At 40.6% G+C, this 25,896-nt stretch overlaps 1 protein-coding gene across 3 annotated transcripts; it reads left to right on the top strand.

Annotated features, from left to right (window-relative positions):
• Nucleotides 1-35: 35 nt before the first annotated feature.
• Nucleotides 36-25,766, top strand: reep5 (receptor accessory protein 5). 3 transcript variants are annotated; one of them, XM_061847617.1, is made up of 6 exons: nucleotides 36-367; nucleotides 596-689; nucleotides 11,902-12,040; nucleotides 16,138-16,306; nucleotides 23,106-23,149; nucleotides 25,238-25,766. In XM_061847617.1, the coding sequence occupies exons 1-5, from the start codon at nucleotides 250-252 to the stop codon at nucleotides 23,141-23,143; spliced, it is 558 nt and encodes a 185-aa protein (XP_061703601.1). In that variant the 5' UTR covers nucleotides 36-249; the 3' UTR covers nucleotides 23,144-23,149; nucleotides 25,238-25,766. The 3 variants fall into 3 exon arrangements, with proteins under 3 accessions (XP_061703601.1, XP_061703600.1, XP_061703603.1); XM_061847616.1 differs by lacking the exon at nucleotides 23,106-23,149; XM_061847619.1 differs by lacking the exons at nucleotides 23,106-23,149; nucleotides 25,238-25,766 and adding an exon at nucleotides 22,067-23,081.
• Nucleotides 25,767-25,896: the final 130 nt, after the last annotated feature.

Raw genomic sequence — 25,896 nt, 5'->3', positions numbered from 1 at the left:
AGTCGTATTAAATTCGGCAGAGACCAACTGACTTATGGGCAGTTTGAAATCGTCTTAAAAAAAAAAACTACTGTAGCATCAACTCAATAAATGGTAGTTTTTATTTTGAAGAGACTTAGCAGAAGTGTTTGTCAATGTACTCCCTACCTTGATGACTGGGAACTAACGGGGGTGTTCAGTTTAAGCAGTGTCGCAGTTACCCATCGAGCGACTTCCTAATTCGTTCTCGTCGGCAAGAAGAGAGCAACTATGGCACAGGCACTCAAAGAAAGGTTTGACAAGTTCCTTCACGAGAAGAACCTGGTGACTGACGTCCTTGCTCGAGTCGAAGCAAAGACTGGGGTTAGCAGGACATATGTGGCCTTGGGTGAGTTTTGGCGCAGGGATTGAAAAAAATAAAAATACTTGCTTGCATTGGCGAGGGAGCGCCGTCGCTGTGTTTTTTTTTTTTTTTTTTTTTTACAGAAGAGACCGCTTCGAACAGCAATAGAAGCATATGTTCGAATATGTGTTGAAGTCTTTACTAAATAAAGATATTGTTGTGGGATACAGTGATGGCGTTCAACAGCTGTGCTTTTTTTTGTTCTTGGTGCAGCTCTGATTGGCATCATTGCCGTGTACTTGGTGATCGGTTACGGAGCCTCCTTGCTGTGCAACCTCATCGGCTTTCTTTACCCAGCCTACATATCGTAAGTGCCGCACCCACACATCAACTTTTGCACACGCAATTACTGAGAACAGGTCTGAAGCTGACATCAGTTGCGTATATCTTTTTATGGTGTATGTTTGTAACGATCAACTATCCCATCTAGACTTAAAATAACATCAGTTTTAACCACAGTCCATTTTTTCTGCTTGTCACTTAACAAAAATTTTGGATGCACGGTATTATGACATCATCCACAAGCTCTGTCTTGTGACTTATAGTATATACCTTATACAATACAGTTATCCGTCACTACATAAGTGTACTGCAGTTACTCCCACTGCACATCTCTGACACAGCTTTATTGGCTGTATTGATTGAAATGTAGCACAGATGTCTTACGTAAGGTAAATTGGGCTCTTATTTTTAGCAGTAGAAGAAACCTTACTGACTAAATTCAAATAATACATTTGCGAAGTAAAATTGTTCAAAGATACAAAAGACCGGGAAGTCGTTATTCAAAACACAAGCCACAGCCAGAGTTTTATTAAATAAACGTTAGCCAGATGAAAAGATAATGCACACAATCAAAAAAATATTGATTGGAACAAATACAATTAAACAGCAATGGTTAACTTGATTTTCTACAACTCCACTACTGTAGTTAAAAACACACCGTAATTAATTCTGGATTCCCTGATTTCTTTTAGCTGACAATATTCCCAGGATGGTCATTTTGAGGAAGCATGCTTGTACTTTAAGTTAGAAATGGTTTGTTGCACTGGTTTAAGCACGGGTTTGTGATGGTGTAAAGGGTGTAGTCGTCATCCCAAGTGCTTAACGAAACACTCACACCCATTTAAAGTATCACATATCGGCATTGAATTGCGTATTGGAAACTTCAACATTTATTCTTCTTTTTCTTTCGGCTTGTCCCATTAGGGGTCGCCACAGCATGTCATCTTTTTCCATCTAAGCCCATCTCGTGCATCCTCCTCTCTAACACCCACTGTCTGCATGTCCTCCCTCACAGCCTCCATCAATCTTTTCTTTGGTCTTCCTCTCGCTCTTTTGCCTGGCAACTCCATCCTCAGCACCCTTCTACTAACATACTCACTCCCTTGCCTCTGAATATGTCCAAACCATCCAAGTCTGCTCTCTCGAACCTTGTCTCTAAAACATCCAATTTTGTCTGTCTCTCTAATGAGCTCATTTGTAATCCTATCCAACCTCTTCACACCAAGCGAGAACCTCAGCATATTCATTTCTGCTACCTCCAGTTCTGCTTCCTGTTGTTTCTTCAGAGCCACCGTCTCTAATCCGTACATCATGGCCGGCCTCACCACTGTTTTATAAACTTTGCCATTCATGTTAGCGGAGACTCTTCTGTCACATAGAACACCAGGCACCTTCCACCAACTGTTCCACCCCACTTGGACCCGTTTCTTCACTTCCTTACCACACTCTCCATTGGTCTGTATTGTTGACCCCAAGTATTTGAGGTCATCCATCCTTGCTATCTCTTCTTCCTTGAGCTTCACTCTTCCTCCTCCACCCCTCTCATTCACGCACATATATTCTGATTTACTTCGGCTAATCTTCATTCCTCTCTTTTCCAGTACGTAGCTCCATCTTTCTAATTGTTTCTCCTCCTATTACCTGCTTTTACTGCAGATCACAATATCATCCGCAAAGATCATGGATTTCAATATTTATCCAAGTATTAAATATGGTTTGCTCTATACTAAATATCACTTCTTGAATTGTACAATTGCACCCAGAATTTTTGTAATACCGTGGATAGGTTTTTACGAGTAATAAACTGGTAATCAAACGGACATAACAGTATTTTGCTGAACATATTTGAATGTTAGAGAGTCTGCAAAATTAAGTATTCTTATGATAGTTTGAAGTTCAGAAAGGGTTTCATAAAGCCCTGTATTAAATAGCTATATAAAAAATACAGATCTATCCGATGGACCATCGATTTACAAATTTAACTGCTTCTTGAATAGTCATTGTAATTTGAAGTTTGTGTATTGAACATAATTCTCTCAAGAAATAATGTAAACAATCATTGGTTCGGCCTCGACACAATTCCCTATATTAATAAATGCTTGTACACTTTGAACGGAATGTAAAGCTTTACACTACTGTATATCAAACGTGGCAAGTGGCTTCTTTTGGCTTGTCCCGTTAGGGGTTGTCACAGCAAATCTCAGATGAACGTTCATATTTGTTTGGCACAGTTTTTGCACCGGATGCCCTTCCTGATGCAATCTCTCTTGGGGAGTAGAGGCCCCAGTGAGATATGAACTCACGACCCCTGGTTTATCAAACCAATCCTCTAACCACTGAGCTATGGTGATCAATCAAAAGTCAAGTGGAGCTGTCCTCTCATTCAAATGAAGCTGCTCTAATGAGCTGCACCCACACAGTGTCACAAGTCCCTCTGTTCCTATCTCAGCCAGAAAATTGGAACACCCTTTAACAACCATGTTTCTACAATTATGAAGAGTTAAAAATGAAATCCACTTGACCTTGACTTCTTGGTTTGCGTCCTTTTCCTTCTTTTCACAACAAGTAGGCATGTGTCTCAGCAAATGCAATCACTCTCTACGTCTCTACGCACGCACGCACGCACACACACACACACACACACACACACACACACACACACACACATTACTGTAGTTGCTATAGTGTGCTTGTTTCTTCCATACTGTACTGTATTTGTGAGCAAGCATTGCAATCTGTGCAGCATTGATATCCTCCTCAAATAATTCTTTTAATTCCGGCCCTCATGCCAAGCATGTCTGTTACTTTTCTTAGCTCTCGAGCTGCCAAAATAATGAAAAAAAGGAGAAAAACGTCAAAAATCAAAGTAGGGACCAACCGTAATTAGTGGCGGGGCTGGGAGCTGTCCACATCCCCATAATTGCTGCACTGGTCGGCGCAAAGGGGATGCATGAAATCTTGGCACCGTGCAACGATATTTTTATTTAGTCTGTTGGGTCATATATGGAATAGTTTGAAAATTTGGCTGTTTATATGTTGGGGTTCCAATGTATCAACAAATGCAGTCTTCTGAGCAATTTAACCTCATTGTACTAAGGACAGAGATATATTCTACTTCTCTAATGGCAAGGCCAGGTAAGACAAAACATACTGTACTTGTAGAGTTCATCCTTTTAGATGTTGAGTGAGTTTTGCCAAAGTCTCATGAGATACGTTTTGGGTACATTCCAAATTTCAGGCGCATTTAAGGTCAACTTTCGTTGAATATTGATTTCATTTGACCTCGGAAAAGGTGTATGACCCCTCCTTTTGGCACAACAATAACTACCAATTGCAACCCAGTTTGTGCAGTATATAAAATATAAATACGTAGTATGGTTTTCATAGTTTCAAATTGTAAAGTATACACCAGTATGCAAACTCATAATTTAAAGATCTACTCAAGCCAGTATTACTAGCACTCAAGATGAAGACTCTCAAAAGGCACCAGTCAAAATCAGATGGAGAAAAGATGAAAACTGTTTTGAGAGTCCTCTTATGTCTTCCTTCAGATAATCTTGTGACCGTGATGTAATAAATGTTTTCGACTCTTATTAATGAGCTATTTGGACACTGGTGGGCTGCCATCAGTGTAATCATTACTGAAAACATTTTCTCTAATAGTGTTCATGGGATTCCTGTGTTCAATGCAGCAAATTATCCTGAAATATATTCATTTTATTAGGTTATATATTAGAATTGGACAGATCCAATCATGCCATTTTCAGCTGATCAGTAACCTATGCTTGTTGCTTATTCAAGCGAGAACTTTTGAGATCAGTTCTTATTGCATTCATACATGAATCCAAAAAAATGTTTATCCATCCATTTTCTTTGCCGCTTATCCTCACAGGGGTCGCGGCGAGTGCAGCTGTCATTGCGCAGGAGGCAGGGTACACCCTGAACTGGTTTCCAGCCAATTGCAGGGCATATGGATACAAACAGCCACACTCACAATTCTTACGTGTGAATTTTAGACTAAAATCCCCAAACTCAAACCAGAAAAAATATGTCAAAGCAGTTGTGTTGCGTTTAAAAGAATTTTAATCACACACACACGACACAAAAATAAAACAATCAACACAGAATTGAAGTTCAAAGACCAAGTAGTTGAGCCAAACTATGACTAGTCACCAGAGTTAAACAACCAGGCAAATTTTCTTTCTAGCAAATATTCCAAGTCAACAAATGTCCAGGAATGAATGGCAGAATGCAGTGTGGCGTGTACTTGTCTACTTGTCCAAAGAGTGGTGGTAAGAAGCTCTGTGGATAGGTCCTTCTCAGTCTTCTTATGTAGGCACCTCTCGGAACATTCCAGAATTCCACATCACAAAAGAACCGCATCATAGTAACATAAAAGTATGAAAGAAAAAGAAATATACACACACGCATAACACTCTCACCCTTAAGGAAAAGAAAGTTACGGAGAAATTTTCTGCTGTAATACAACTAAGCAACACAAAACATGACAAAACAGAATAGAAAATAGAATAAACAGAAAATAAAGAAACGAAAACACAGAAACATACAACAGAAGTACCAAACATCAAACAAACTTTACACCATGGAGAGTGATGCAGCACGTGCAATAGCCTTCATCCAAGCACTAACTGGTTGTACCTGGCCGTGCCCTACAACATGCCCCGGGAATTCAACCTGGGCCTTTCCAAACTCGCACTTAGCAAGATAGACAGTCTGTTTCCCTGCTGACAGTCTCTTGAAGAACTCCTGAATCCTCTTCCATGGCGTATACGATGACATCATCCATGTAGGCTTTGACACCTTCCAGACCCAATGTCATTGTTGACGAGTCGCTGGAACTTTGCTGGGGTATTCTTCCAGCTGAACAGCATCACTTTGTATTGATACAGTTCGTCAGGTGTAGCGAATGCCGCAATTGTCTTTGCACGGACCATGAGTGGCACCTGCCAGAAGCCCTTCAGAAGGTCAAACTTACTCACATATGTCGCTTGACTGACGTAATCAATGCAGTCATCCACTCTCGGCAGAGGGTAGCAGTCAGCTCGTGACAGTGCATTGACAGTTTTCATGTTAGTGTAGGAGCGCCAACCACCACCACCACGCTTGGGCACAAGTACACTAGGTGGACTCCATGGACTGTCACAGGTTTCAATAATGTCACTGTCCAGCAGGTACTGCACCTCCTTCCGCAGAATCTCGCTCTTTGCAGGATTCATTCGATATGGGTGTTTTTTTCACAGGCACAGCATCACCCACATCTATGTCATGACTAATCAGGCATGTGCAGCCAGGCACATCTGGAAAGAGGTGAGAAAACTCAAAAAGCCGATGTGACATTTCAGCTTTCTGGTCAGCTGACAAATGTGTCAATGTCTCATCAAGGTGAGCTATTGTTAGGTCCAAAGCACGGACTTCTCGCTCAATGTGGTCCCAGGAGCTCACAGCACCAGGATAGAATGATTGAGACAGAGGCAGAGTTATTTTTTACTAAACTGCAGTTTAGGGAGAGCTTGGAGGAGCAGAACATATCCTCCACACCCGCACGTAAGACTCTCTCCGAGCCCCCCCAAAACCACACATTTTATTGAGTTTCACACATAGGGAGGGGGAGAGAGGTTTCACATGACAAGTAAAGTTGTTATACAGAGACAGTTAATCTTCTAAAAGCCGGGGTGTCCTCTGAGTAGACACAGTTCTTCCTGTTACAAAAACCCACAAGAATGCAACTATCATAAATTTGCAGTCACCTTGAGCTCTTAAACTTCCCATAGACAAACAGCAGACACACACATCCCTGCTCTGTTTACGGACCTTCTCAGTCTATTATATAGGCACCTCTTGACATTCCAGAATTCCACATCACAAAAGAAGCACATCATCGTAACATAAAGGTATGAAAGGAAAATAAAAATACACACACACACATAACACAATCACACCTAGGAGCAATTTAGAGTGTGCAATTAATGTTGCATGTTTTTTGGGGGATTTGGGAGGAAACCAGAGTGCCTGGAGAAAACCCATGCAGGCATGGAGAGAACATGCAAACTTCACACAGGCGGGGCTGGGATCGAACCCAGGTCTTCAGAACTGTGAGGCCAACGGTTTACCAGCTGAACCACCGTGCCAAAATTGTTTATTTAAATAAATAAAAAAATTGCATCATTATTTTGTGCTGTACCACTGATACACTATAAGGAGATTGTAATTGTCAACTTGGTTAGAGTCACTGCTGCACTCAAGTTATTATTATTCCTTATTCAGTTAAGCCAGTGAAAATAATATGGTTGTGTCTCATTTAAGAACAGATCACGGGGGTGGACCCAAAATGCATGACTCAGGAGAATAGGTACAGTTCGGGAAGGATATTTATTCAGTCCGAGGTCGGTACACAGGTAATCATTCCAGACAGCCAACAGGACCAGAATCATGAGACAAAGAGGGATGGGGAGGGAGGTCAGCAACAAAGTGGGGTACAGCATATAAGAATTCATAGGCACGAGCAAGAAACTGGGGGAACATGACATCAAGGTACAACGGTCTGACAAACTAAGACAGGAAAACACAAGGCTTAAATACAAGACCTAGTTCACCTAAACGAGGTGGTCCAGGTGAGGAGGCTGTCATGACCACCCCCTAAAAGTCTCTCTTTTTTCCCCCCTCATAACACATTGCAGAGGTATCAGATCAGTACTCATTATCGGCAGATACTCAAAATCAAGTGACTTTGATTCAGAACATCATTACAATGAAATGATCATACCTTCCCACACTCCACAGAGTCTGCGCTTCTTTGACATGCTCTATCTTGGTTTCATTCTTGTATGTGTCACAAAAATTACCCATTGAAGAGGGCCGTGGAGACTTTTTATATCCTACGATACACCATATATAATAGTCAAATGTACAGTGCCATGAGAAAGAAACACAGACACACACAAAACTGGTGACAGACAACGTTTACTCAAATCAATAATACCGGCTAATCTGTGTGTCTACACTCCTGAGCACAGAGAACAATTCATCTCACTATACAGTGCCACCAGAAAGTATTAACACGCCTTCACGTTTTCCACATTTTGCTAGACTTCTAACTTATTTTAAAGCTGGTTTGAGTATAGTTTTCTTCAAAATATTTGTACAATAGAAAATAAAATATCCCACAGCATCTCTGGAAAAACCTAAAAATGGTTGTTGTGCATCCAACCTGATTAACTGAGAGGATCTGCAGAGAAAAGTGCGAGGAAAATACCCCAAAAAAGGTGTGCCAGGCTCTTACAGACATACCCAACAAGACTTGAGGTTATGATTGCTGCCAAAGGTGCTTAAACGAAAATATGAAGCCCCATTAATCAATCAATTTTTAATAAATTAAACATCTATCTGAAAATCTGTTTTTTTTTTCCATTATAATGGAATATTTTATGTAGATTAAAAAAATGAAACTCCTCAAAGAAGCCTTAGAGCAAATCTATAACAGAAATATGTGGGAAAAAGTGACACCATGTGAATATGTTCTAGTGGCACTGTATCGAGAGATGATTTGCTCTCTTCTACTCAGTACAGTATACACGCAGCGATCAATTGGTATTGTTGATTTGACTAAACGTCTGTCACAAGCTCTGTGTGTGTTTGTATTTATGAGGGTGTGAGTGTGAGGACTTGACGACACCCTCACTGTTGGTGTATTGACACTGTTGAAGCATCTAAAAAGGTGATCCCCTCTCATTACTGTGTTTACTATCCTAACAAGGGTCACAAGGGTACAACCTGAACTGGTTGCCAGCCAATCGCAGGGCACATGGAGACAGACAACAGTCTCACTCACAATCACACCTATGGGCAATTTAGAGTATCCGATTTAATACGGCATGTTTTGAGGATGTGGGAGGAAACGGGACTGCCCGGAGAAAACCCACGCAGGCATGGGGAGAAGATGCAAACTCCACACAGGCGGGTCCGGGATGTATGTGTGGAGTTTGCATGTTCTTCCCGAGTCTGTGTGGGTTTCCTTCCACATCCCAAAAACATGTGCCATTAATTGGACACTCTGAATTGCCTGTAGGTGTTATTGTGAGTGTGGCTGTTTGTCTCTATGTGCCCTGTGATTGGCTGGCAACCAGTTCAGGGTGTACCCCTCCGCCTGCCCATTGACAGCCGGGATAGGCTCCAGCACTCCCGCGACCCATGTGAGGATAAACGGCTAAGAAAATGGATGGATGGATATATATATAAAGTAATCCCTAGTTTTTGCAGTTAATTGGAACCAATACCACCTATGAAAAGTAAAAAACTGCTAAGGGTTGGTATGTATGTATGGTAAGTAAAGTAGGGTATGTTTATGTGGGTACCAGAACTTTTGAAATATATAATGTGCATCTAAAATGAAAATATGCATATAAAATGAAAAAAACATGCATATTTGAGACAAAAAGAGGTATTTATTTCAACATTTAATTTTGAAACCTTATAATATATACAGTTTTATAAATTTATAATATGAATGATAAAACCCTGTATTATATTACTGTGTTGTTACCATTCATCACTTGGAGACTCTTCTGCTGGAGGCTGTGGCGATGTACCCTTTTTAGCATTGAGATGGGGGTTTGTTTCGTTTGTGCGGGTGTGAGTTTGTGTGTTGGAGTGTGTGTGTGTGTGTGTGTGTGTGTGTGTATGTGGGTACCAAAATGTTTAGAATATGTCTAGTTAGTTTATACTTTGCATATTTGAAAACATTTGAGGTTATGGAGCAGACAGTCAACAGCATAGAAAATGGCGGAAAGGAAGGATAAAGGAGAGGGTGGAACAGAAGTTGCTGGGTGAGGCTTCGATGATGCACAGCCATTTAGCTCAAGAGATAAATCCACTCATGCTCTCATTGGTCATGTCACGCTGGAGATCAATAACGCGCCTTGTATCGATGCGTCTTCCTGCAAGATGCCAATATAGCTGTATTTTTCCAAGGTTTTTTTTTTTTTTTTAGGATGACCAAAGTAATGCAGCATTAAACCGCGCCAGACTAGAAAACAGGGTTCGCACGCGGCCCTAAAAGTCCTTAAAAACCCCTAAATTTTCGAAGGTGCATTTAGGGGCTCCTAAAAGTCCTTAAAATCCGCGAAAACCGGTCAAGCTGCTGAAAAGGCCTTAAATTAAAAAAAATATCAAAGGGAGGACCTCTACCGCCAAAATTCTCCCTAAAAATAAATTAATCTTTTATTTTAAAAAAAAATAGCGATCCGTCTGGCGTCCAAATCAGCCGGAAATTGTCAACGGAAGTCACCGTGTTGACACTAGTCGCCATCTTGTCGATATTCCATTGTTTGTTTCCGTGAGTAGGCATTTCACTTCGTCTTCGTTATGACGTAGCGTAGTTCTTTCATCGATCCAACTTGTATCACGGGGAAGTGCATTTTTCAAGAAGCTTGGGTTGAAAGTAAGGAGTTCAGGAGCTGGGTCCGTCGAGATCCAAAAGATCAGCACAGGTTTTACTGCCATCTGTGCAAGGAGAGTTACCAGCTTGAAAAGATGGGCGTCAAAGCGCTGGAGTCGCACCGGAAAAACAGGAGACACGCTGATTTGGCGAAGACTCTCTCATCTTCCGTTGGTATCAATCTGTTTCTAAAATATCAAGATAGTGAAGCATCAACTTCAGGCAGTGGTACTAGCAGTGCATGCGCACTAGGGATCGCAAAAAAACGCTTACTTTCATAACCGGTTTTAACCGAACAGCTGTAGCAAAAAAACGGTACCATAGTGGTGTTTACATAATTCACCCGCGGGACCTTGAGTTGGGGTGCGGGGTTCCGCACGGACTGTTTTTGTTGTTGCTCTTCAGAGTGACGAGTTCACAGAGTTCCCCCCCGTTATGCGAGTAGAGTTTTGATGTCTGCCAATAAAACAAGTTTACTCCCATACTTTGGAGCGTTTCCTCGATGCCATGTTTGATGTTTCTTTGATTTAACTGAATGTTCTTTTGAGTCCAACTTCACTCTAACAGCGAAACTTGAAAAAAGTGGAAATGATGTTGAAAAAATAGCGCAATGTGGAGTACCAGAACCGGAAGAAATGATTGGAAATTTTAACCGATTTCGAAAGTCCGATTACGGTTTTGTTTTCTAAAAACCAAAAACCAGTTGTAACCGGTTATTTGTAACCGGTTGCGATCCCTAATGCGCACCTACAGTTGTCCAGCCAGAAGTCAGGCTTTATGAACGTAGTTCAATACACGAAGACGGACTCGTTAAAGCCAGAGATCGTGTGGACTTTAAAAGTGATCTGCAGCCATTACAGTTACAAATCTTGGGAAAATAATTCTAGAGTGTTTGCAGTCATGTTTCCAGACAGTGACTTTGCTAAAAACTACCACTGTGGGGAAAGGAAGACTTCGTACCTGGCTACATTTGGCATCGCTGCCCACTTTTCATCTCTACTGCCTCAAAGCCAAAAAAGCCAGAATAGAGACTGACATATCAACGCTTATTGAGAAGGCTGACAGGCTGTTTGAGGAGGCAGAAGAAAAGAGGAATCTGAGGTTTATCACCGAGGCCAATGCACTCAGAGGCAGAGCCAAGGACAAGAGAGCCACTTTGGCGCCTCTGCAGCAACAAATAGAGGAGGCACTGGGTTGGCACAAGGAGTTAGAGTAGGGGTGCTGAGACAGACATCAGTAGAAGACATTTGTGTATATAGGAGCAATTGTAGTTAGAATCAGTTTTTCTGTATCCTGTTATGTGAAGACGTTGACAATGGTCATTTCAATGAGAACTACCACAAGGGGCGACAGGTGATCACTGTCACAGGTACTGAGGTACTGGAACATTTGATGAACCAAGAACGCCGATGGCACCATTGGATGAGTCTTTTTTCCTTACTCTTGATTTCCCACGATGGCCCTAAATTTTTCGTGTCGGCCCTAAATTTTGTCCGTGTCAGCCCTAAATTTTTCGTGTCAGCCCCTAAGAATGCCCCTAAAAAGCCCTTAAATGTTTTTGGTCAGACTAAGTATGAACCCTGGAAAACCACATCTTACCACCCAGAGACTTGCAAATCCACAAACTTCAAATGGTTAACATAATTATGACTTAACATATAAATTACATAATAAAATATTACAGCACGTTGGAATAGCTGTAAAGCGTTGGCCTCATAGTTTTGCCAACATTAACACGAATGACAAAATAGATATAGTCCTGTTTGTATGTATTTTTCTGCAGCATCAAGGCCATAGAAAGTGCATCCAAAGAAGATGATACAAAATGGCTGACTTACTGGGTGGTGTACGGACTCTTCAGTGTGGCCGAGTTCTTTGCAGACATCTTTCTCTCCTGGTTTCCATTTTACTACATTGGAAAGGTAATCTGTTTGTAGGTGTACTCTCTTGTCTTATTGTTGTCCTTAGGTGTTAAAGGCCCTGCAATAAAATGTGTCATACATTTGACATGGCAGAGAAAAGAAACCCTGCCAAATTGCAATTGAAGAAAAAAATCAAGTAAATAATATTATGTTCGAAAATCATGAAACATAGAGCCCATGCTGAATGAAGACATACCCCACCTGACCTTTACCTGTCAATCAAATGTGTCCATGAAATTCACTGAATGTCGAATATATGTAGTCAGTTGTACATCTTACATGAACTAAATAATGTGTACCACAGTGTGTAATTAAGTTAACTTTCCCATCAGTACGTCTATTATGTGGGGACCCACACACAACAGAATCGATATAGGCAATGACATTAAATTACCCGGCTGCTGCACAAGCGAGCTCGTTTGCTCATCAGGTCGTTACCTTGCTGGCAACTGAACATAATAAATATTTAAAATTTCCTCAAAGTGTCCTGGCACAAACAACAACAATGAGCGAGGCACTAACGTGTTTGATGAACCCAGCACTGGTCTAGCTTCCAGGATAGCAAATGGAATAAACAGTTCATTTTTCTTTAAGTGTCTATTGTGTGACTCTATGCGTGGTTTATGGTGCAAATCTACATGGTTTTAGTAAATTGTCACTGAGATTTTGTGAGCAAGGTGGAATTATGTGGCCACAGATAGAATAACCAAGGACAAATAAGGAGTGGGGCATCCCAACTAAAACAGCGTGGAGCTCTGCCAAGGATGTTAACACACATTTGTTGGTTTGCAAGCTGCTTCCTGGTTCATGAAGTTTGAGAAATTTAAACTCCAAAAAGTTAAACTAAGTTCCTCAATTCCCACCTTAATCTAGATCTGTAATAGGTTAGGCACTATCTGGGCACAATCCCCAACAAAGTTGAATTGGAAATTGGTGATGTTTCGTCGTCGATCCTTTTTATACAATACATATGCAGTAGAACCTGGGTAGAATGGACTAAAATACTTGATTCTCTGTTCCATTAAAGCACATTTTTGAGGAGGTCATATACTGTACACTCATGTTATTTGACAGTACAAAATTATTGTTTTGTAGTTTGTTTTTTCATGGCCTATTAGACCCACTGTAATACAGTTATTGTAAATCAGTGTTTAAAAAAAAAAAAGCTTGAAAATGTTTGGAAGTTTCACATTTTATCCAAAAGTACCACACGAGTGTGTTTGATGATGGTGACATTGTTGACGTCCAATACTCATAGGCGAGTTACTTTCATGAGCTGTGAGAAATTTCTGTCTCCTCTAGTTCCAAATCTCTTGTCAATGGCGAACAGTTTGATTTAAAAAAAAAAAAAAAAAAAGTTACAGTACTAAAAATAGCATGTTCCTGACTCCAAGACTTTGTATTCATCAGAGTTGATGCCTCTGTCTCTCTCTCTTTCTCTCTCTCTCTCTCTCTCTCTCTCTGTGTTCTTCACGCAGTGGACAATAAATATAACCATCATATGGTTGTCATGCCAATGCGCCACATTCAAAATGGCCGCCATATAGGTACGGGAGGCACCTTTCTGAATTGGATCTAGTAAGATTGGTGTATCTGAGCTGGAAATACATCAGTATTATTCTTTGCTTGCAATGGGCCATAGCACCAGTAAACAACAGCTGCCAATTGTGAAACTAAACACTTTGTCAATAGGAATTGAAGTGACAAATGGAAACTATTTTTGCACATATTGTTTTATCCGATTTCTGTTATAGTCGAGTTTGTTTTACTGAGTTTCTACTGTGCCTACATTTATATAGATTTTTGTATGTTGTTTGTAGGAGACTTGTAATTCCTTTTACAGTAATTATTTTTCAGTTGGCACACAGGAGTTAGCACAGTGCTGCCTTCTTTTTCATCTTTCTTCCTTGTATCTTATCTATGAAGCCCATCCAGACATTCGTTTCTGTATTGTCCCTAATGGTAAAACCAATACACTACAGTATCTGTACATGTTTTTAAGGCACTTTTATTGATAAAACAACTTGGTCATTCTGGTGGATTGCAGACCAAAATGCCATAAGCGAGAAATGATCAAAATGGATGCCTGTGTGTAACTTGCTTTGGTGCACATTGAAACCTTTAAGCTCTCTTATCTTATTTTAGCTCACCAGCCGCTAACATAGAGACATTTTTGTGATCAGCACATCATTCACCAGAGATCAAGTGTGAATGTAAATTGTTGCTTCACATTAGAAATGCTGAAAGAATTGCTCACTTCCCAACCAAGTGCCACTATTGAATAAATCTTTATCGCTTTTAAAAGAAATAAGAGGGTACAGAGAATCATCACCTCCAAATCTGAGACCATGGTCCTCAATCGGAAAAGGGTGGCATACCCTCTTCAGGTCGTGTATGAGATCCTGCCCCAAGTGGAGGAGTTCAAAGAATCATGTGGTTTTGTTCACGAGTAAAGGAAGAATGGAGTGAAGATCGACTGGCAGATCGGTGCAGGGTCTGCAGTGACGCAGACTTTTTATTGGTCCATTGTGGTAAAGAGGAAGCTAAGTCAAAAGGCAAAGCTCTCTATGTACCAGTCTATCTACGTTCCTACCCTCACCAATGGTCACGAGTTGTGGGTCATGACCGAAGGATCCCGGATACAAGGGGCCGAAAACAGTTTCCTCCACAGGGTTGCTCCTCTGCATTGAAAGGAGCCATTTGAGGTGGCTGGGGTATCTGATCTGGATGCCTCCTGAACTCCCTGGTGAGGTGTTCTGGGTACGTCCCACCAGAAAGAGACCCTGGGGATGACCCAGGACACGTTTGAGAGACTGTGTCTCTTGGCTGGCCTGGGAATGCCTCGGGATCCCTCTGTAAGAGCTGAATGAAGTGGCTGTGGAAAGGGAAGTCTTGGTATCCCTGCTAAAGCGACTGCCCATGCGACCTGACCCGGAAAAGCAGTAGAAGATGGATGGATGGATGGATGGAACAAGGTACAGAAAGGAACTCTGTTGGGAAAAAAAAGGAGAACAAATGACATAATCATCTACTGGATGCTATTTCCAAGTCTTATGTTGTTCTATGAAGAGCAAGTTTGTTCACTTATTTAGCACCCAATATATTATTACCGACGGCACGGTTGTTCAGCTGGAAAGTGTTGGCCTCACAGTGTTGAGGTCCGGGGTCCGATCCCGGTCTCGCCTGTGTGGAGTTTGCATGTTCTCCCCGTGCCTGTGTGGGTTTTCTCTGGGCACTCCGTTTCTTTCCATATCCCCAAAACATGCAACATTAATTGGACACTCTAAATTGCCCCATAGGGTGTGATTGTGAGTGCGGATGTTTGTCTCTATGAACCCTGCGATTGTCTGGCAACCAGTTCAGGGTGTAGTCTGCCTCCTGCCCGATGACAGCTGGGTTAGGCTCCAGCACTCCCGCGACCCTCGTGAGGATAAGTGGCTAAGAAAATGGATGGATGTATTATTACCACTATTCCCAATAGGTTTCTCAGTACTTAGTATTATTATAGTATTAGTATTATTAGTATCATTAGTATTAGACTCTTTAAAACGGTGGAGACCTTCCAAGCATCCCTTTATAATTCCAACAATAATTAAATATATCTTTTGAGGAAAAAAAGTAAAATCATATCTTAAATAAGATAAATAATAAGTTATCCAATATGTAGGTCTTTATTCTACAGTCACACTTTTTTTTTTTCTAAAAAGTTACTGAATCAATTTCCAGCCACTTAATCATTATGGCTCTTATCATTACAAATGAACTAATATCGACCTTGAATTGAATAGCCAACCATGACTCTTGATACGAAATGAATTGTTGCAAAAATGAAACATTACACCCTTAGTATGTGCCCATCATTGGTGTATGTATGAATAACCAAAGAGTCGGTTACACGGGCAGCTTGAGTCAGGTGGTAGTCGTCTCCCAACCACTCTACTATCAAAACGACTTTTAGCTTTTAGTTTTAGGTCGTGGATATTGATTATTTCAGTGCAAATGCTGGTTGAAACTAATGTGGGTTGATGGGAAGTGGTGTTCAGTGAAGATTGATCTTGTGGTTTGTTTCATGAGGCAGTAATTGTTTTCTTTGCTAGTGTGCCTTCCTGGTCTGGTGCATGGCTCCAACTCCTTCTAACGGCTCGGTCCAGATTTACAATCGCATCATCCGGCCCTTTTTCCTCAAGAATGAAGCTAAGATTGATGATGCCGTCAAGAACATAAAGGATAAGGCATCTGAAGCTGCTGACAAGTTTAAAGATGAGGGTGAGTACATCGACATATTTCAGGAGGGTCAAGTTCAAATATAAACTTCAACAACAATACCGAATGTTTTAAGAGAAGCATTGTTTGAGAGATAAAACCAGAAGGGATTGGTCATCATTGGTGATATTCCTTCGTAGTACAAGAAGACCTAGAGTAACTTTATTTTCAGATGTGTGTTACGTAACATATTTTGCAACCATAAGGCGCACCGTATTAAAAGACGCAGTCTCAGTTGCAAGTGCAATTTTTATAATTAGCACATACATAAAGTAGTCACTCACATTTGATGTGCGTGATCATCGATCAGCTACATCCTGTGGAGGGCAGAGGCAAAAGATTCGCCAGGGATGGTTTTCTAAATTCAAGTGGCTCAAACTAAGGGACTAAAAATTTTTCTGCCAATGGCGTATTGACAATGGAAGAAAAAATCTTCTGACACGCTGCAAATCATCGGTGGCGCTGAAGTTGGATGACTTCCTGAAGCATATACGTAGTTGACGTAGAACATGGCTTTATCAGGCATAACATTGTAAAGACATACGTAAGGAGGCGTCTCAAAACAGAAAGTGTAAATGAACTAATTTACACTAATTACTCGTTAAAATTGAAGGCCATGAAGAAAAATTGCTTGATTTTAATACAAGTTTCTGTCAATGGGTGAGCAGTAAATCTTCATGGCATCTTTATGGCAGGAATCATGCAAAAACTTAGTGTTGAACAGTGATGTTATTTTCTACAGTCAGAAGTATACAAGAGGATTGAGAAACGTTTTTATTTTCATGACACATCTCTGTCATTCTTGAATTTTATTAGATTCAGTTACCAATAAAAATACAATTCCTTGTATCACATTTGCATATGAAAGTTATTTGTATGCATGTAAGAACAAGAAAGGAGGCCGGTAGCTCAGTGGTTAGAGCACTGGTTTGGTAAACTAGGGGTTGTGGGTTCGTATCCCACTGGGGCCTCCACTCCCTGAGAAGGGTTGTGTCAGCAAGGGCATCCGGCGTAAAAATTGTGCCAAACATATATATGCGTTCATCTGAGATGATACGCTGTGACGACCCCAAAAGGGACAAGCCGAAAGGAAAACAACATGTAAGAACAAGAAAGAGTATTAGTCCTTTTTAGAAGACCACAGTTTGACCGGCATGTGATTGGGTATTTTTTGGCTATGATTATAGAAAAGTGGCTAATGAAAAATTATCTTGGTTAAAAAAATGGCTCATGATGAAAAATGTCTAGCCAGGGCACTGAGTTATGCCAAAAGCGCATGTTCAGAGCTTCTTCACGTCCGGCGAGCACATTTACGTTGAGAGCCAACAACATCATGAGCCATGTCAAAGGAAATTGAGTTACACTGAAAACGTTTTTAGTATATAACATAGGTAATGTTTTAGTATCTAACAATTCTAAGTATGAGATTGTGGTTTACTTTGACTTGACCTAAATTCTAACATTAGACTAGTCTGTCCATAAATCTAAACGTGAACGGTCATTTTCCCCGTGGTACGTGTTATCTTGAAATTGAAAACTTTTCCCCTCTACATGCTTTAGGAGGATATAGATAATCTACTGCTATTTTTTGACAATAGATACCGCCATAAATTATGGTAGATTATAACAATAAATCACGATTGCCTACAGGAATGTTTGTTACAATGTATTGCTAGCTTGTTGTCACTAATGCTGATTATGTTGAACTAAACTTTCAGCATTTTGAAAACATTGCGGGTATAGACCGTTTGTGTTTATTCCTTGACAGGCCAGTACATTTAATTTTTCTTCAGATAAAGTTTGTCAGATCAAGAATTTTTATTGATGAAAAATGTTAAATACCGTTTTATATCATGTTCTACTAATATCGGTTCAAATTGAAAATTAACATTTCTGAGTTTTAATTTTTTTTCTATTTTAGTTACGTGTTTCTTTATTTTATTTTCAATTTACAGTTATGTTGTATTAATCCAGTAAGTTATTTTAAGGTCTTGAGACTTCATCCCTAATCACACCCGTAACTTTATCTGCGGGCATGACTGGTGGACCACACCCATAACTACATCTGCGAGCATGACTGACCACACCCATACATTGTTCAAATGTGAGTGACTGCATAAAGCGCACTGAGTTATTGGGGGCAGGCATGCTGGCACTCATGAGGCAGAGGGGCACAACTATACCTTTGTTTTTGTAAGCACAAGAACAAGCTTATACTTTTTTATCTCCACAACGACCAGTAGAAGCAAGTCACCAGTCAACATGCCATCCTCACCCATGGTGCTACACCAAACCAAAATCCTTACACCACAGCAAACAGAACCTCACAACCAGCAGACAACAAAATAACCAAAATGATGAGTGAAGAAATAATTGACACAAAACACACACTTCAAATGCTACTTATGTACATTTAGCGATGCGAAGCATGCTGGGATCAACCAACCTCCAAGTGATGCTACAATATGCTATCTTAAAACATACGGCAGGATGCATCCATGCATGCTATTTAAAAAGGCAGCAGGAGCAAAACTTAAGTTTGCTTCTCCATCCATCCACTCATCCATCCATTTTCTTTGCCACTTATCCTCACAAGGGTCGTGGGGGTGCTGGAGCCTATGCCAGCTGTCAATGGGGAGGAGGCAGGTTACACAAAGAACTGGTTGCCAACCAATCGCAGGGCACATAGAGACAAGCAGCCACACTCACAATAACACCTAGAGGCAATTTAGAGTATCCAATTGTTGCATATTTTTCGGATGTGCGAGGAAACCAGAGTGCCTGGAGAAAACCCAAACAGGGGTGGGGAACATCCAAACTCCACACAGGGAGGGTCGGGATTGAACCCAGCTCCTCAGAACTGTGATCCCAACACTTTACAGCTGTGCCACTGTACTTTATCAAAGTATTTAATAATTTCAACAGTGAGTTTGGTTGTACTTTATTAAAGTATTTCACACTGAACATACATTATTTTTTTCATTAATCCTCATCCACAAATCCATCAGTCCTCATCTTCTGTATCCAAAATGAACAGTTCTCCATCAAACACACCACTCTCGTTGCTGTGCTCTCCTCAGAAATGATGCCGGCTTTTCGAACAACAGTGGAAGCAGACACGTTAGCCCAAGCATCCATAAGCCATTCACAAATTCTGGCATAATTCGCCTGGCGCCACCTCCCAGTCTTAGTAAAGCTGTGTTTGGCATTTGTCATCCATCTCTCCCATGCTGCTCGCAACTTCACTTTGAACGCCCTGTTTACATCGATGTCCAGCGGTTGAAGTATGTTTGTTTCATCATGTTGAAGCTCGTTTTCCTGCTTGCTCTACTTGCGAATCATGGATTCGTTACTCTTGAATTCTGTCGCGCCTGTCTCTTCATTGATGCTATTTTCGGAGGTCCTGAGCAAAACGGTTGTTTTGCACAAAGCAAAATATATACCTGCTGGGGGCGTGCCTTTAGCGTCCCTCTTCCACACCCACCCTGCCCCCTTAACTGTCAGCATGCTGTCCTAAGCCTTTCCCGCTTCTTCTTTTCTTTTTTTATTTTCTTTTGTGCATAATCAGTTATTTCATCATTATGTGAGCGTGGCCTGTTAATTAGCACAAGCCTGGTGTTAGCAATAAGACCAGCCGTCAAGATCCCTACCTTCTCTACTGAGGACTATCATGAACTACTGCAGTGTGTGTCAATTCTGGAATTGAAAATCTGCCATCTTGAAGTCTATGTGGATATGAATGGACAGTCGGGGAATGAAACCACTCTACAGATGTCTCAAAATGGTGAGTAGAGGTGTGCTAACAGACAGCCATCTAGCTCAACAACGAGGACTGATGTAGACTGTAGAAAGGATAATGGACCCTCCAGCAGTTCTCCTGGAATTTACTGGGAGCAAAACCCAAAAATATGGGACATTTAAAAAGGAAGACAGCACCAGGAGATTACCGAGGAATCAATCAATCGAGGAACACCAAGTGGAGCGGCCATGGACGGTTGTTACAGCGAAGAGCAAGAAAAAAAGAATGAGAGTCGGTGCAAAATATCGACGTCAGACTTAAAAATAGATTTCAGGCCCTCTTACAAGACCCTGGCCAAGAATGCTCATCCACCACCACCACTGACAGGTATGAAATTAAATCATCCAAGAAAAAATTGGGACCCAAAACGTTAATAGTTGGAGATGGAGCCTTCAAGAATGTGAAACGCTTTTGCAGTGAGAAGAACACAAAAGTACTGTGTTTTACTAATGACACGGGGTCTGATATCGATTTTCTGATAAAAATCCTGGTGATCACTGATCCGCACCCAACTGGGAATTATGTCATTATACACACAGGGCCCCTGGATGCTCTCAAGCAGCAATCAGAGGTACTGAAGTGAGGTTTCAAAAGTGCAAGGTTTGGATGCTGAGGTTTTTACCTCTCCCACTTGTACGATCTGGAAATGACCATTTCTCAAGGCTCTGTCAATTAAACAGGTGGTTAAGCAAGGTGTGCACTGCACTACCCATGAGTTTCATTGACAATTTCTGCCTTTTTTGGGAGTGTAAAAATTTTTACAGAGCAGACGGTTTCTGTCTAAATAGACAAGGGGTTAAGTTATTGGCTGCCATCATTTTCTACTGTGTGCGTCATTCACCGCCCTGTAAACAGCAATAAAAGTCCTCCGGATTTTCCCGTAATTCCAGATTTTTAAATTTTCATGAAAATTGCTCCGGAAAATTCCCAAAAATTAGTTGACAACATTGAATGAACATGCATTTGAGTTTGTTGTTTTGCTTTCACGAGCGTAGCCATGTTGAGGCACTAACACTCGTAACAGTAACGCCCCTCTCCTCACATTCTCTCACGACGTCGCTTATTTTGTGTGGTCTTGACATTAATTTACGTGTTTCTTTCATAAACGTGAACTAAACAAGCCTACTCCAAAACAACCGGTATTCACCCGGAAACAGGAAATGCAAGTTAACCATACTGAGCATGTACGAAAGCGCATGTTCAGAACTGCTTCACGTAATGCAAGCGCATTTACGTCGAAAGTCATTAACATCGTGAGCCATGTCAAAGGAAATTCAGTTACACCAGGGGTGCTCATCGTGTTGATCGCGAGGCAGTGTGAAGGCGTAACGAAAAAAAAAACAGACTATCATCCACTTCGTCGCTTGATTCAGGTGTGGCCAATAAGTCGAGCGCATGCACATAAAGGCGCGTTGTAGCAAACCGGCCTCCTATTTACAGCAGTCCCGTAGTGCCAACGTAGTCCCCCCCCCCCCCCGCCCCCCCCCCCCGTCACGATTGCGGTCAGGAATTTTTGTTCAAATGTATCGCTAGCTTGTTGCCACGAACGCGGATTATGTTGAACTAAACTTTCAGCATCTTCAAAACATTGCAAGTATAGACCGTTTGTGTTTATTCCTTGACAGGCCAGTGCATTTAACTTTTCTTCAGATAAAGTTTGTCAGATCAAGAATTTTTATTGATGCAAAATTTTAAATACTGTTTTATATCATGTTCTACTAATATCAGTTGAAATTGGAAGTTATCATTTGAGTTTAAAATTTTAGTTTTCTATTTTAGTTATGTATTTGTTTATTTTATTTTTAATTTAGTTCTATTAATCCAGTTTATTTTAAGGCCATTCCTAATCACACCTGCAACTTTATCTGCGACCATGACTGACCACACCTGTACATTTTTCAAATGTGAGTGACTGTGTGTGTATGTGTATATATATAAATAAATGCTTGCATTTGTATTTTCAGGAATTTTCACAAAAGTCCATTTTCAGCTCTAGTAAAGAAAATGTTTACAAAAACCAAGGACAAAAGGATCTAGTTTTCCCCAAACAATCGGAGGAACAAGTGATGAGGCGAATAAGGTGCACACAGATTCATTTGGGTCATCCAAACAATCTGATGAGCAAATGACAAATGGAATGTGTCAGCACTTTAAATCTCCCAACACCTCTTCCTGCCCCATTGGAGCTATCCACACCTCAGAATCTCCCCTCTATGACTACGACAACCATACAATCCGCAATAGATGTTGGCTCCCGCTCTCCCAGCCTGAATGCAATGTTGGGTCTTATGGATAGAATAAATGACTATTCTCAACGATGGAGTCCAGCCCACACCTCGCCAAGATCTTCTTCCCGACCCCCCTCACCCAAAACCACCGTCCACTAAAAAGTGAAAGGCCCCTCCTCCACGCATGAAGACTATCTGTAAATCTGACTGATATTTACCTGGTCTTTTCCAGAATAACTCAGACCTCTAAGGAGATCAGGCATTTTTCATCCCTATATTTACAAGGGATAGAAAGTTGATCAGAGAGATATGGTACAAAAAAAGTAAAACATCCAACTTAGTGAGGATAAAATGTGAGTCTATTGAACCATTGTCTCCAGCTATCTCTGGGAGACTAGCTCTTTTTCATAGCAGGTCACAGAGTAACAAATCAATGTTGATTAATGACATCATTACAACCCATGATCTGGACTTTTTGTTATTAAATGAAACGTGGTTGACAGAAAGTCGCTGTAATACCATTTTAAATGAGGCAACACCATTAAATGTTAATTTTATGAACAAGTGTCGAACGGGGAAAAAGGTGGTGGTATTGCTGTTATTTTTAAATCATTATTTCAATGTAAAGAAATTATACTATATTAGGTCTTTTGAATATTTGTGACAATCAAGGTCACATCTTAGACTGGTCATCTCTAAGGAAGTTGAAATTCTATCGATTGATGTTAAGGATATGGCTATTTCTGACCATTTTTGTGTATTTTTTGAATTACAGATTCTTCTAAAAGTTCAGACAACTTCTATCTCTATTAGGAAAAGGTACTGCCACTACGTTTATGGAGACTGTGGTTGTGCCACAGACTGAATGCTGAGACAGTTGATGAACTTTTGGACAATTTCACCTCAAAAATCACAAATGCCATGAATATTGTCGCTCCTGGAGCAACCTAGAACACCTTGGAGGAGCACAATGATGGTCAAGAGAGCTAAATCGGAGTGTAGGAAAGCGGAACGCAAGTGGAGAAAAACTAAACTTCAAATTGAATATGACCTCGACAGACAGTGTCTATGTAATTTTAACCAAGAGTTCGTTAGAGCTAGACAGCAACACTTTTCTGAAATTATCAGAACAACCACCCCCCGAATCAGATAGATCCAGAACTCGTAACAGCTGACAAATTATTTTTGTGAAAAAACACATTCCATCAGGTCAGCACAAATCAGCAAAAGATAAAATTATTTTATATTTGAAGCCACCCAGGGAAAACTCAAAATTTTATACAGTTGACCAAAAAACTGTATAGAGAAAACTGTTAAGCTGTTAAAACCATCAATGAGCTGTCTCGACTCAGTACCATCTGACTTTTTCAAAATTGTTGTAAAGTCAGTGCTACCTGATTTGCAGAAAATAATCAATTACTCACTTCAGTCTGGCGAGTTACCCAAAGCTCTTAAAGTAGCTGCTGTTTAGCCTCTTCTAAAAAACAGAGCACTGGACGATTCCATGTTAGCAAGTTATAGACCCATCTCAAATTCATAGCCAAAATTCTTGAGAAAGTTATTTTTAATCAACTCAGCAATTTCTTGAATTTAAATAGACTTTTTGACAAATTTCAATCAGGTTTCCGAACTCATCACAGTACAGAATCTGCTCTTATCAAAGTGCTAAATGATATAAGGTTGAATACTGACTCGGGAAAGGTATCAATTTTGGTCTTGTTGGATCTCAGCGTGGCTTTTGATACGGTAGATCATAATATACTGCTGAACAGGTTGGAAACGTGGGTAGGACTTAATGGAACGGTCCTTAAATTGTATAGGTCCTACCTGCAGAAACGGAGCTACTTTGTGACCATTATAGGTGCTCGGTCTCAGCGAATGGCAATGACCTATGGTGTCCTTCTAAGGGTCAGTTCTTGGAACGCTCCTGTTCAGCCTGTATATGCTACCCTTCGGTCAAATTCTTCAAAAGTTTGATTTTGACTATCATAGCTATGCAGATGACAGTTATATTTAGCAGTGTCACCAGATGACTACAGTTCAATTGAGATATTGTGCCACTGTCTAAATCAGATAAATAACTTTCTTCAACTAAATCACAACAAAACTGAGAATCTTTTTTCTCATGCATTTTGGAGTATTGTTTTGGTTTTGTGTTTGTTTTCAAATGCTTTTAATCATGTAATGCACATTGAATTACCAAGTGTATGAAATGCGCTATACCAATAAATTTGCTTTGCTTTGCTTTCCTCTGTATAAGCAGCATGTTGGCAGGGTATGCTCCCAGTCAGTCAGATGAAGTTCTGATAAAAAAAAAAAAATTATTGAGAGTTGGTGAGTGGAAAAGTGATGGAACACAGTGGTAACTGTCCCTTTCCCAGCTTTTTGGGGGAACATGCAGCAGGTATAAAAATAAAAGTGATTAACTCATCCATCCATTTTCGGAGCTGCTTATCCTTCCAAGGGTCGTGGGAGTGCCGGAGCCAATCCTATCTCTCATTGGACAAGAGGCAGGGTACACCCTAAACTGGTTGCCAGCCAATCATAGGGCACATAGAGACAGACAACAGTGGCACTCACAATCACACCTAGGGGCAATTTAGTGTCTTCAATTAATGGATGTTTTTTAGATGTGGGAGGAAACTGGAGTGCCCGGAGAAAACACAAGCAGGCAGGGGGAGAACAGTACCCTTAAGTGTTGTCCCATGACCATCCCATTTTGTCCATGGCTAGTCTGAAACAAGTCTGGGGTTGCTACTGGGAACATCATTTAAACCTATATAAATATTTTTTTCCCCCAATTGAGTTCTGTAGGTTAGGATAATGGTGCATAACTATTTTTAAATGTTCATCTTGGTCTCATTTGTGTATTTGTGTGTTTCTGTGTGTGCACTCTCCCCCTTCCAGCCAAAAAAGCAACAGCAAACATCATGTTTGAGGAGAAGAAGAACACCTAATTAGGACCTCCAACTTATGGTCGTCTCTGCAGCTGTTCCCAAAAAATGTTGCCTTGTTGTATTTAATGGATTGTAACTGATATGTCAAAGCCATTTCCAAAGTCAGTTTATTTGTTTGACAGGTGACTGTACATTGGCCATGATCCACTGAATGAACCGAATAAACATCTAACTGGAATGTGTGTTTTCTGCCATAACATGGAATAAAGTTGCAGCCTGACATTACAATAGGATACTTAATCTTTGAAATGGTGTGCAAAAAGAAAATTAAAGCATTTGTTTTACAGTTATCAAATATGTAAAATTGTTCACATTTTAGGTCAAACTATACAAATTTTACTTGCACTTCACTTGTATAGATGCTTGTCACCCAGAACAAAATTCTTTGATGTAAAAGTCTTTTTTTTTCCCCTTCAAGCGTCACGAGTGTCTATTGTTGCTGAAAAGATGGAATATACACCACACTGGAGTTAAACCTTTGTTGGATGCAGGCTGTTTGCTCGCACAAAATAAAAATCATTTTACATACACACAGGACAGGGAGAACATGCAAACTCCACAGAGGCAGGGCCGGATTGAACCCTGGACCTCAGGCCAACGTTTTACAGC

The sequence above is a fragment of the Syngnathoides biaculeatus genome, chromosome 17, assembly GCF_019802595.1.
Source record: "Syngnathoides biaculeatus isolate LvHL_M chromosome 17, ASM1980259v1, whole genome shotgun sequence".
In the NCBI taxonomy this organism is placed as follows: domain Eukaryota; kingdom Metazoa; phylum Chordata; class Actinopteri; order Syngnathiformes; family Syngnathidae; genus Syngnathoides; species Syngnathoides biaculeatus.
Note: the sequence above shows the minus strand (reverse complement) of the source record. Positions and strands in the feature narration are given on the sequence as shown.